Source organism: Erpetoichthys calabaricus, chromosome 14 (genome assembly GCF_900747795.2).
Source record: "Erpetoichthys calabaricus chromosome 14, fErpCal1.3, whole genome shotgun sequence".
Classification (NCBI taxonomy): domain Eukaryota; kingdom Metazoa; phylum Chordata; class Cladistia; order Polypteriformes; family Polypteridae; genus Erpetoichthys; species Erpetoichthys calabaricus.
In genome coordinates this window covers 5,019,875-5,032,623 of record NC_041407.2, presented here as the reverse complement: position 1 = coordinate 5,032,623, position 12,749 = coordinate 5,019,875, and the positions used below count along the sequence as shown (strand labels likewise).

Sequence of the window (12,749 nt, the reverse complement as noted above, 5' to 3'; positions counted from 1 at the left end):
AATCGCACTCATTACAACTGAGCACAGGTGGAAGGAAGCCAGTAACTGCAATGGAGATGGTGGGCACTGACACCTGATTGAGTTTCTTGGGGGGGGGGGTGATCCTTTATTAATTTCAGGATTTCTTGGTTTTGATTTTTAAAAATTCTTCTGAACTGTAGCTGTGATATCTTTCACTTGGATGTTAGAGGTTGCACTGAGTAAGTAAAGCTGGAAAAATATTAAGTTTGTGTGTTTTCATTTAAGGCTGTAAAGAAAAAGAAATGGGAATATTTCAATGTGGAGGGATTCTTTTCTATACCAACCGTATGTATAAATATAATACAGCTGGTTTGCTTATCTGCATAAAATAGAATCATTATTTCTATAAACACATGTTTTTTGAAAATTTAAATGATCATTGACCACTTTGACTGTGCATTGTTTTGATCAAATCCTAACTTTTGTGTTGTGCAGAAGTACCCTGGATGTGGAATTATTTACTGTCGCACCAGAGATGGCTGTGATGAGCTGGCATCTCAACTTTCTCAGAGAGGAGTTTTGTCCAAGGCCTACCATGCAGGTACCGTTCATCCATTCTTGCATCCTTTTAAAGAGATTCAGAGTCATTAATGGCAATGGGCACCGTGGTTATGTCCAACTCCAGTCCTGGTGGGCCGCAGTGGCTGCAGGTTTTCCTTCTAACCGTTTTCACTGCTAATGAACTCCTTTTCCCGTTCATTTTCATAGCCCTGTTTTTAAGGATTCAGTCCTCTGAGTTTGATTCGTTTCTTCATTAAATGGCAGCCGAACAGAAATGAGACGAGAAACGAGCCAACAGATAAACGTCCAACTCCAACCTGTTTCTTAATAACGAGAAGCCAATTATTGCTGTTAATTAAAACCCGTTATTGAATATCATGTCTTGGTGCTGCTCTCATTCTGCCACGGCGGACTGTTGATTTTCTGTTTTTTTCTAAGACAGCCATCAAGATGTTTTGTTGACCTCAGCAGACAAACATGATTGAGACCTTCACCTTTCTTTATTTTCAGGTGGTGGTTTATTTTGTCTCATTATTGTTTGGCTGCTCATTAAGTGAAAAGAAACAACTAAGGGGTCTGAGTCACGTCAATCCAAACTAAGGGGAAACAAGTTAATCAGCAGCGAAAACGGCTCACTAATTAAGAAGATGGTTAGAATGAAAACCTGCAGCCACTGTGGCCCACCAGGACCCCTGTTATAATGAAACAAAGTTTGGTAATCTTAACTTTTTTACATGAAAAGTTCAACATGTATTGTATGGCTGTGGTGGGTTGGCAGCCTGCCCGGGATTGGTTCCTGCCTTGTGCCCTGTGTTGGCTGGGATTGGCTCCAGCAGACCCCCGTGACCCTGTGTTCAGATTCAGCGGGTTGGAAAATGGATGGATGTATTGTATGGAAGCTAAGACCCTTGACCTAAAACCACCATAATGCCAGTTCACGTCACATTTCCCACTTGCCATGCTACACTGAGCAAGTCACTTACCTTCTTCTCTTGTAGCACATGACTTTATGTGCATCAAGTTTCTACTTCATCAATAATGTATTGGCTATGCGGAATAAAATAAATAAATCGTCTTGTTAAAGAAATGTGCATTCTCCTTACACATTTGTGCTGTAGTGGAGTCCAAAGGAGAACAAAAATGTTAAATCTGTAGAGCAAAGCCTACTGGAGGTATTTTACTTACAATTAATAGGCCTCCTAGAATTTTACAGTAATAATAATAATTAGTGTGCCAAATTTACCACTGTAATTTGGATTGAATGATTTGTTTTTTTTGAGTTGTCTGGAGTACAAGTGGACATGACATGTTTCACCGAAAGTAGTAAAACTACATTCAGGGATGCTCAAAATGTCTGTTTCTGTTGAAAAGCCCGTTTCAGTTTTGACTTGGTCACAGTATCTTCCCTAAGTGTGTGTATACAATATATGTCTGTCTGTCCGCTTTTCACGAGAGAACTACTTAACGGATTTAGATTGTTTTATTTTTTTTTTTTTTCCATAACTTGCTTGAACATTCCAGTTAATTTTGCGACTTGTCTCATTGCTTTAAGTATCATAGTTCACTTACCGTACCGCTTTATTTGCATGAATCAGACAGAGACGCAGCGGGCCAAGGCTAGGGGTGCGTGTCCCTCTTCACTCACGCGTTGGCCTTGGGGCATATCTTGCATCCTCTTAGCTAGCGATCGAGAGAACTACTTAACGGATTTAGATCGGGTTTTTTCTATAACTTGCTTGAACATTCCGGTTGATTTTGCGATTTCTCTCATCGCGCTAAGAATCATAGTTCACTTGCAGGACCAATTTATTCGTGCTAATCCGAGAGAGAGACTGCGGACCAAGGGAAGGGGGAAGCGTGACATCAGGTGTAGGGAGACGAGCAGGGCCGACCTCTGTTCAAGTCGCTGTATCTCACGCCACATTTTGGAGCAGACTTTGCCTCCGCTTAGCTAGCAATACCTGTTTGTTTTATTGATTTTTAAAGTTAATCTTGTTTCACTACTACACGGCCGGAGCCACAGGGGACAGCTAGTTTAGTTAGTTTAGCTAGTGGAACCTTGGTTTGTGAGTGTTTTGCAAAACAAGCTAAAATTTTTAAATAAATTTTAACTTGATAAACGAGCGAGGTCTTGCAATACGAGTAGTACGTATACACGTTGTCTGCCGAGTGTCACGTGATCACAACTGAGCTGATGGTTCTTCTCTCTCTCTGACTGCGGGATTGTGGGTAATCATCTCCCACTCTCTGTCTCAGTCGGTGTGCCTCACTCATATAGTCAACATCCGTACGAGCGTATACTGTTTACTATAGCATTGTGACCACGTGTGTACTGTAATGTGCGAGTCCCTGTCTTGCACCCTAAAACATGCCAGCCACTTCACGTCTCTGCCACTTGCGTATGTGGATTTCACTTCCACCAAACAATAAATCTTTCAATTCTCGCGGATAGGCCTCTTCGTTGGGAAGAAACACTACTTCTCCCTGATGGCAACACGAATTAGACAATCTACAAGTCTCTGACTTAAAGTTTAAATCCAAACAATATCTTCAATCTCTTCTTGCTGTTCTGTTATTTCACCAAGTAATAATTTCCGTTTGTTTGCACTAATGTGATCTTTCCTATCCTTTTTTTTTAGAGACTTTCGAATTTTCCTACTTCCATGATCTCTAACCTGCCCTGCATGTGTATCGCGCCAACGTTTTTGAATTCTTTATGACGTTCTACTTTGTCATCTACTCTTTGTCTTTTATTTCCGTGGTTAAATCTCTTGGCACAAAGTCTCATCTTGCGGGATATGTAAGTGTCTCTCTGAAAGATAGATAGATAGATAGATAGATAGATTATTAATCCCAATGGGAAATTCACATTCTTCAGCAGCAGCATACTGATACAATAAATAATATTAAAGAATGATAATAATACAGGTGAAAAAACAGACAATAACTATGTATAATGTTAAATATTAACGTTTACCCCCCCTGGTGGAATTAAAGAGTCGCATAGTTTGGGGGAGGAACGATCTCCTCAATCTGTCTGTGGAGCAGGACAGTGACAGCAGTCTGTCACTGAAGCTGCTCTTCTGTCTGAAGATGACATTATTTAGTGGATGCAGTGGATTCTCCATAATTGATAGGAGCCTGCTGAGCGCCCTTCGCTCTGCCACAGATGTTAAACTGTCCAGCTCCATGCCAACAATAGAGCCTGCCTTCCTCACCAGTTTGTCCAGGCGTGAGGCGTCTTTCCTCTTAATGCTGCCTCCCCAGCACACCACTGCGTAGAAGAGGGCGCTCGCCACAACTGTTTTGATAGAACATCTGCAGCATCTTATTGCAGATGTTGAAGGAAGCCAGCCTTCTAAGGAAGTATAACCGGCTTTGTCCTTTCTTGCACAGCGCATCAGTATTGGCAGTCCAGTCTAATTTATCATCCAGCTGCACTCCCAGATATTTATAGGTCTGCACCATCTGGCCACCACCAGCTCGTCCCAGGATTTTTTTTATTATAATAGAGTGATATAACACAATACATGATACAAAGCCACACTTCGTATATTCTCTACTTTATTATAATATATATACACATTTTTGAAGTCTGGTCCGAGACATGTAATTTGAGTAAAAAAAAAAATGTTTAAGATTTGATTTGTTTTCTTACACTGTAGTTTCAAATACTGTTTAAGAGATTTCCTTGCCTGCAAGTTTGAGTCCTTTATGTGTCTTTCTGGCTTTATTTAACTTATTTCCACATGTGCCAATTCATATAACGTTTTACCATTTAACAATTTCAGGTTTAAAAGCTCCAAACAGAACAGAAATACAGAATGAATGGATGGAAGGGAAGGTTCCTGTCATTGTCGCCACCATCAGCTTTGGAATGGGAGTGGACAAATCGAATGTCAGGTCAGTGTGTGACTTAAACTTGGCCTATTCAGACCGAACACTACTGTAAATGGTCTGAAGGTCTGCAGTTGGTTTCACCAGCAATAGCGGGTCCATCTCTGGCGAATGAATTGCTTGTTTAGTTTTCTTTTACACTTTACTCATCGAGTTGAAGTAATCTAATATTGTGAATTTCACCTTCTGCTGATGATGTCAAGTTACCACCGTTGCCACACTCCAGCCTCTGTGTAGGTTTGACGCTTGTGACTTGCACCTCTCATAGATTTCGGTGCTCATTTTGTGACTCTGCATATCCATTTGATCAATAACTGTTCAGGTTTTTAGTTTTGTTAGTTGACACAGATTTTTGCACTGCCCTAGTTTAGCCTCCATTTACCAGACTCTTCAAGCAACAACTGGAACGGCTAATCAAAGTTGGACAGAACAAACGGGTCCCTTTTGATCAGAGTGGGGTTGCTCATTGGTCTCGGTAGCTGTCGTGTTACGTTACGTGGTGCTGATACCTCAAGGCTCCGTGTGACTGTGGAGTGTTTTGTCTTGGTAGAGTAATATATTGCTCTACTTTCCGCTTTTGTATTATTAATACGTAGCCTTTGTCAGAATGCCTCAAATCTCACAGACTTACCACTGTTTATAAGGTACTGTACCATATAACTTCTCCCCACCTTCCCTTCTACATCTATAACCTCAGGCAATTAGGTGTAGTAAAAGACAAGCAGGAGTTAAGTTACACATAATGTATTATTGATAACTAGACATTAAGCCCGTTACAATAACGGGCACTAGAACAGTAGTCCATAAACATTAGTAGGAACAGTCCATATTAAATGGCAAGGGACCTTTTACCTCATTAAATTTTTTCCGTAAAATGCCTGTAATTTTCTCTGACAGTAATACTGGCTCTGCTGTCCATAATATGCGTTTAATTTTCTGTCACAACAGTGGGCAATCAGCAGATTCTCCCCAGAAACTGATGTAATGCACACAAAAATAAATCTACTTTTACTTTACACTTTACCAGGCCAAGCTTCTTAATCGCAAATCTGACATCCTCAGAGTGAACACTTGCACAACAATGGGGAAGCTGGTCTCCGCGTCTCAGTACCCAATTGGATTTTTCGTGTTTTCTGTTTTAGGTGTTACCTCATTTACCGAAATCCGATTGGATCTTCCATGCGATATTTTATAGGTCCCGCCCTCTCTGTCTTGTGTGACGCGTCGGGTGGCCTTTGAAGCATAGCACCGCGCCCCTCCGCGCATGCGCACTTCACTAGAAGACACACACACACACACGGACGGACACTGGACGCACACAGGGGTTTTATTAAAGAGGATGTTCATAAATAATAACAGTATGCAAAGTACATTTGAATATTGGCAACCATACAACCTGATAAACAGTGATGTATAGTTTCAGGCGGCACACAGACTTGTTAGTTACTTAAAAATGTCTCTAGTTAAGGCATCATTGGTGGTCAGCTTTCTTCAGAACTGGCCACATGCCTGTCTCAATATGGCTGCCAAGCTGCGCTCTTCATAACATAACTTCTTAACTTTGACGTTAACATGTCCAGAGTTACACCACCGTGTATTAACATAGAGAAGCACAAAGGAGGAGGACTTGCTCTCTATGTTAATACACGGTGGTGTAACTCTGGACATGTTAACGTCAAAGTCTCCACTTGCTGCAGGGACATCGAACTGTTGGCCGTAAGTCTGCGTCCCTATTACTTGCCCAGAGAGTTTGAACATGTCATTGTTGTCCTCGTGTACATCCCTCCTCGGGCGGACGTGGAGTCAGCGAGTGACATCATCCATTCTGCTGTTGCTAAGTTACAAACGCAGAACCCTGAGGCGCTTGTGCTAATCGCTGGAGACTTTAACCATGTGACGCTGGACAAAACATTACCTGCCTTCTCCCACCCGGGGAAATAAGACTATTGACTTACTGTATGCAAACGTTATTGTAAATTTCCCCTTGGGATTAATAATGTCCTATCTATCTATCTATCTATCTATCTATCTATCTATCTATCTATCTATCTATCTATCTATCTATCTATCTAGTGTTGTCCTTTTCAGTTCATGCATCAGTTTGGTACGAGAGAGACAGAGTGAGGTTAAGCAAGCACATTTATAGATTCTCTGTCCAACCCCTAGAGCCAATAGGATGTTCCAGTTCCAAATAGCCATCCTTCAGACCAATGGGGGAATAGAACACCTTTACACCTGCCCCCAAAACCTTTTGTTCAGCTAAAGTTTGCCAGTGAGGCAGCCTGACTTTCCTATGGAGGTTGACTGAGAGACTTCAGGGAAACATTAGCCAAACTTGTTTAAGGCGCTTCTTCCCCAGCTCTTTTGTAAAATTCAAAGAGACCCATTCCTGAAAGAGGTGGGGCGGGTTGTAAACATGAATGCTTCTTACTAATGTCACACTGATATTCCATTGCTTTGCCTAAGTTATAAATAAAGACATACAAAATATGTGACCAGCTCACCATATCTGAAAATAAAGAAAGGTGACGGTCTCAGTAAGGTTGATCTCTCGGGTCCCCAAAACATTTTGACGTTGTTCCTAGAAAAAGTAGAAAATCAACAGTAATGGAAATGTCTGCTGTGTCAGAATGAGAGCAGCAACAAGCCATAGAATTTAATAACGAGTTTAATTAACGTTGGCCTCCTAAGCACTGTTCACAAGGCGGCAACGGTCAGTGTTTGTGTCGGAGGAAATGTGGAAGTCACTTAGCCTTCCGTTGTGGTAGCTTACAATAAGACAAGAGGTAGGTTCTTCTTATGAGTCGGGGCAATACAGTTATGCTCTATCATGTGCAAGAAACAGAATTAATATTATAAGAAAAGGTGCACAATGAAGCGCTTCTACTGTTCCAATTGCAACATCAGGCTGCGTGTACTAAATGCTCTACATGTACAGCTGTGAACACTAGACCTACATTTCCTACTGTATTTACATGTTTCTGTTGCACAATAACATATCGTTGGGGGGGGGGGGGGGGGGGGGGACTGGAATGTTTTTTGTGGGGTAAACATAACGTCAAGGAGGTTAATTGTTAATGTACCTCGTTCTGATTCAGTCAATAAGAACATGGTTATCTACTTTGATTTCAGGGTTAGGTGGGCAGATTTTTGGCAAACCAGGTGTGTGTTTAGCAATGTCTACTGGCAGTCTGTCTTAGGAAATTAGAAATGAAATGCAAAGTGAACAGGCCATTCAGCCCAACAAGACACGCCAGTCCTGTCCAATTTGTAGTTTGTGATAGGGGCACAATGTTTAACTTTTCGGTTTAAATTCTGTCCACAGTATCTTGGAGATTATGAAAATAGTTTTGGAAGTGCAGTGTGTGTGAGAGCCTTTGAATGTAAGCTTTTCACTTTTATCTCTTGATAGATTTGTAGCCCACTGGAATATGGCTAAGTCACTGGCCGGATACTATCAGGAAACGGGCCGTGCTGGAAGAGATGGCGCCCTCTCTAACTGCAGACTTTACTATTCCCGGACAGACCGGGAACAAGTCAGGTTCTTACTGCAGAAGGAAGTTTCAAAGAAACAGGTATGTCAGAATATATTGTAGCAGTCAGAGTTTGAAATCAACAAGAAATATTAAAGTTTCTGATAGAAATGTACACCTTTTTTTCTTTTTATCTTGCCTTTAAATTGATTTAGCCACAACATTACCAGTGTTGCAAGTTACTGTTAGATAGATACTTTATTAATCCCAATGGGAAATTCACACTGTTAAAAAAAAAAAAAAAAAGTGGTACTTTTCTATTATCGTGACAGAAATCGGTGGGGCCGCCGTTTTCCGTCTTTAATGCAATTTAAAACTTCGATTCAATATGGATTTAAAATTCGATGATAGGATTTGCATCACGATAATAGAAAAGCACACTGTCTTCGGTCAATGTCCGCTAGTAGTTCATAGCCAGACGGCGCTCAATGTAGCCCAAAACCCAGATAAAGTACAAAGTCTCTTGAAAGTAAAGTAACTAATGTTTATTGCAAAAAAAAAAAAATGATAAACCAGTATTGGTGGGAGAGATAAAGGACAAAATCCACAACAACAAAAATTAAAAAAATATATATATACTATGCTGTGGAAAAGGAATACCAGTAAAATCCAGTGAGATTCTGATGCATTGGCAGCTCAGTGATATCCCCTTGTGTTACCTCTACAGGCAAAACACGGCACCGTTAAGGACGTTGATAAAGGAACCATTGCTGGCTTCGAGGCTTTGGTGTCATTCTGTGAGAAGGAAGGGTATGTACCTGGAGTTCATTCTTTTGATATCCTAAAGTCATTCTTGGATATTGTTGCTAACAATTTGTTTTGAGATGTTCGTGTCCTTATTCTTGTAATACACTTCAGATATTTAGGAAGGGAGCTCACTTGTGTATCACAGTCTGATGCCTTCTTATGGCCGTTGTATCCCTGGATGGGGTATCTGTGCTGAATTTGTGTATTTCCTCAGTGTTTGGATTGTGAGTAGAAATTGGAGTTTACAAAGGAAACCAACAGCAACATTTATTTCTATAGCACATTTTCATACAAATGATGGAACTCAAAGTGCTTTACAGCAGGGGTCGCTAAGTCCGCTCCTGGAGGACCACCGTGGCTGCAGGTTTTCATTCAAACCCTTTTTTTTTTTTTTTTATATATGAGTGCCCGGTTTGTGCTGCTAATTGAATATTAATTGAATTGCTTTTTTAAGATTGGTTCCCCTGAATTTCTCCATCGTTCCTCTGAATTTCTTCTTTTCTTTCCTTAAATGGCACCCAAACAGAAATGAAATGTGAAGTGGGGGAGCCAACAGAAGACCACCTAAGTCAGGGCCTCAAACTCCAACCAATTTCACTCCAACCAGCTGCTTAATGAGGTGCCGATTCTTGTCGTTAATTAAACCCGTTCTTTAATTCTGTGGCTTGTTGCTGCTCTCGTGGTGCATTAGCAGACATTTCCCAAATTGTTGATTTTCTCTTTTCTCAGAACTCTGTTAAAATGTTTTGTGGACCCGAGCAGATCAACATTCCTGAGACCTTCATCTTTCTTTATTTTCAGATATTGTATGATGGACACCAATTGTTTTGGTTCATTTTGTATCTCATTATTGTTTGGCTGCTAATTAAGGAAAAAGAAACAATCAAGGGGTCCGAGTCTTCAAGAGCAGGTCAATTAAAATGAGTTCAAAAGACGTTAATTAGCAGCAAAAACAGGTCGCTCATTAAGAAAAGGGTCAGAATGAAAACCTGCAGCCACGGTGGTCCTCCAGGACCGGACTTGGCAACCCCTGCTTTACAGGATGAAGAAAGAGAGGAAAAAAAGACAAAATACAGGGCGGTCCTGATCTAACTATGCAACTTTTAATGCAATGCAATAATTGCATAATTAGATCTGGACAACCCTGTATATAAGAAAACTAGGGGGCTCCGCCCCCTGCTCGCTTCGCTCGCCAACCCCTGGCGTTGGGACATGACAAAGAGTGAGATGTATGAATTAGATATAGAATAGTGTGCAGCTTTGGATGATGCACATAGAAATAACAAATAGAGTGTTTGGCATATATTAATGTTTTATTGGAATATTTCTTTGTATATAACATTAGTAGTAAAGATGGTGTCTTGTCCTTGAATGAGTCTTCCTTGGCATGGATCATTTATAATTTTAACTCTAACGTCAGATGAACGTTGAACACGTGAGAAGGCAACATTGCGTTGGAATGTAGGTGTGTTGTTTTTATCAGGACGTAAATGTAGAACAATATCTCTGTGAAATGGAGGCTCACCATCTTTACTTTGAAAGACAATTGCCACTTCATTAAAGACGGGCAGATTGTATCGTCTTGGATCTTGTTCTTTGTCCTTTATCAAGACCAAAGCAATTGTAGTTGCCGCTATACCTTCTGCATTTGCTTTTGTATTTGCCTCCTTTTCAACTTCATGTAGCATTTTTATAGACTTAGCTAATGGGTGATTGTTTATGACATGAGTGACGTTTCTCATTATAAGCTCTGTGCATTGTTTGTTTTCAGGAAGGTTCATGCGTTGATAGATTGCCTCATCTGGATCTAGGATGTAGATTTGTGCATATTTGCGTTGTTGATTTGTTTCAGGGTGCACTGTTCCAATGCGATGCAATATTTGTCCACATATGCGAAAGCAGTATGGGCCATTGCCTTTTGGTGGCCTGATATGTACTCCGGTAGATGCAAAAGCAAATGAACTATTGTAGGATCTAATGCAGTCCATAAAGTTTTTACTTTCAGGCACATCGTTAGTTAGAAGCTTCTTTAGATATTCAGGATATGAATGTAAAGGAGGCAGTCTAATCTGACCTTTTTGACAACAACGTGTAAATTCATTATTTGTATTGCCAGTTGTTTCTTCTGTGAAGTTAAGTGAATGACAATGATTGCAAATGACATTCATTAATCCCAAAGAATTTTCCTCAATAGTGGATTCCTTATTGAAGGCGTTTTCAGCCATTTGGCGTAAGCGTTTAACAGGTGTGTGGCGTTGATGTCCGCGACGGGCATGTTTTGCTTTTTGCGTTTGATTGCCTTTTTGTTGCATGTTCATTATTTGTGACGCGCAATTTTTTTCTTTTTTTTTATTCGCCTCCGCTTTGCGCAAAGTTTCAGTCTACGCCGTGCATTGTTTGTATCGAGCCTTGTCCGTTTTTGTATGTCGGTCATTTGAGCTTGGTGCTTTTCGCGTCTTGCTTTTTTTTTTTTCTGTCAGTTCATTTGCGCGTTGTTCACGTCTCCGTTCATTTATTCTGTCTCTTCGCTCCCTTTTTTGTATGTCTGATACGCGAGCTCTTTCGGTTTGAAATCGTGCTTCTTTCGATGCAGCACTTTGACACGCGCGCTGAATGCGTCTACGTGCATTGTGTCGGTCCATTTGGGCACGTTCCCGTTATCCTTTCCGAATCGTTTTGTACCCGAGACCGTGTATTCATGACTTGTTTCTTTCTCAGCATGCGAAATATGGATAAGTAATAAGGAGGATCGCACTCACTGTTAATATGTATCCTTTTCTGCAGTTGAACGGTTAATAGTGCTTTATTGAAAGGACATCCACCTATGCTGACACCTATGCCGACACCTATGCTGCCTAGTGTGAAGGTGTCGACGTTCACTTTAGAATATGTGGCTTTGGGTGTCACTTCTTATGGATGTGTGGGGGGGATTGTTGTTGCGCGAGCGTCTTCTTTCTTTTTGTGTTCCTGTGTCTTGTTTGAATCCCCCTCTTTGTGTGTGTCCCGTCCCTTGCTTGTAGGGTCTGTGGGGTGGTTTTGTGTTCCTTTTTTTTTGTCTTCCATGGGCTTGTTGAATCCCCCTCTTGGTGTGTGTCCCGTCCCGTCCCGTGCCTGTAGGGTGGGGGTGGGGGGGGGGGGGGGGGGTGTGGTCATGCCTTGCTGTTGTGCGCTCGTCTGTTCTTTTTTTTTGGTGTGTCTAGTTTCGTGTGCAATGTGTTTCGTGCTTTCCCCGCGTTTGACTACTTTTTTATGTGCCTTTTCCTTTTTTCGGTGCGTGCTCACTCCTTGTTTCTGTGGTCTTGTCCGCCTCTCGCGGCCCCTCATCCGCCTTTGTCGCCCTGTTTTGTCCGCCTTTCTCCGACTCTCGCGGTCTCTTTTTGCGCCTGCGCCTCTCGCGGACCCTCATCCGCCTCTCTCGCCCTCTTTTGTCCGCCTTTCTCGGCTCCTCAGCCGACTCTCGCGGACTCTTTTTGCGCCTGCGCAGTACGTCTTTTTGCAGCTACGGCCCATGGCCGGATGTGCCTGCGTCCATCATCCGGTTTAGCATTCTCGGTTAGTAATATGGATAAAATTAGGCTCTACTAATGGCACGGTGGTGCAGTGGTAGCGCTGCTGCCTCACAGTTAGGAGACCTGGGTTCGATTCCCAGGTCCTCCCTGTGTGGAGTTTGCATGTTCTCCCCGTGTCTGCGTGGGTTTCCTCCCACAGTCCAAAGACATGCAGGTTAGGTGGATTGGCGATTCTAAATTGGCCCTGGTGTGTGCTTGGTGTGTGGGTGTTTTTGTGTGTGTCCTGCGGTGGGTTGGCACCCTGCCTGGGATTGGTTCCTGCCTTGTGCCCTGTGTTGGCTGGGATTGGCTCCAGCAGACCCCCGTGACCCTGTGTTCGGATTCAGCGGGTTGGAAAATGGATGGATGGATGGATAATTAACATAGAATAAAACTAAGGTCCGATGGCCTGGGAGGACAGAAAAAACAAAAAAAAACAAAAAAAAAACTCCAGACGGCTGGAGAAAAAAAAAGTAAAATCTGCAGGGGTCCCGAGGCCACG

At 41.9% G+C, this 12,749-nt stretch overlaps 1 protein-coding gene across 3 annotated transcripts in view; it reads left to right on the top strand.

The window, feature by feature from the left end:
- Positions 1 to 12,749, top strand: part of recql5 (RecQ helicase-like 5) — a 99,696-nt gene that overhangs the window by 12,525 nt on the left and 74,422 nt on the right. For all 3 annotated transcript variants that reach the window (XM_051918941.1, XM_028819768.2, XM_028819769.2), the window contains 4 exons: positions 457 to 562; positions 4,314 to 4,425; positions 7,832 to 7,994; positions 8,620 to 8,702. In XM_051918941.1, the coding sequence (XP_051774901.1) occupies positions 457 to 562; positions 4,314 to 4,425; positions 7,832 to 7,994; positions 8,620 to 8,702 (464 nt within the window). The remainder of the gene's footprint in view (positions 1 to 456; positions 563 to 4,313; positions 4,426 to 7,831; positions 7,995 to 8,619; positions 8,703 to 12,749) is intronic.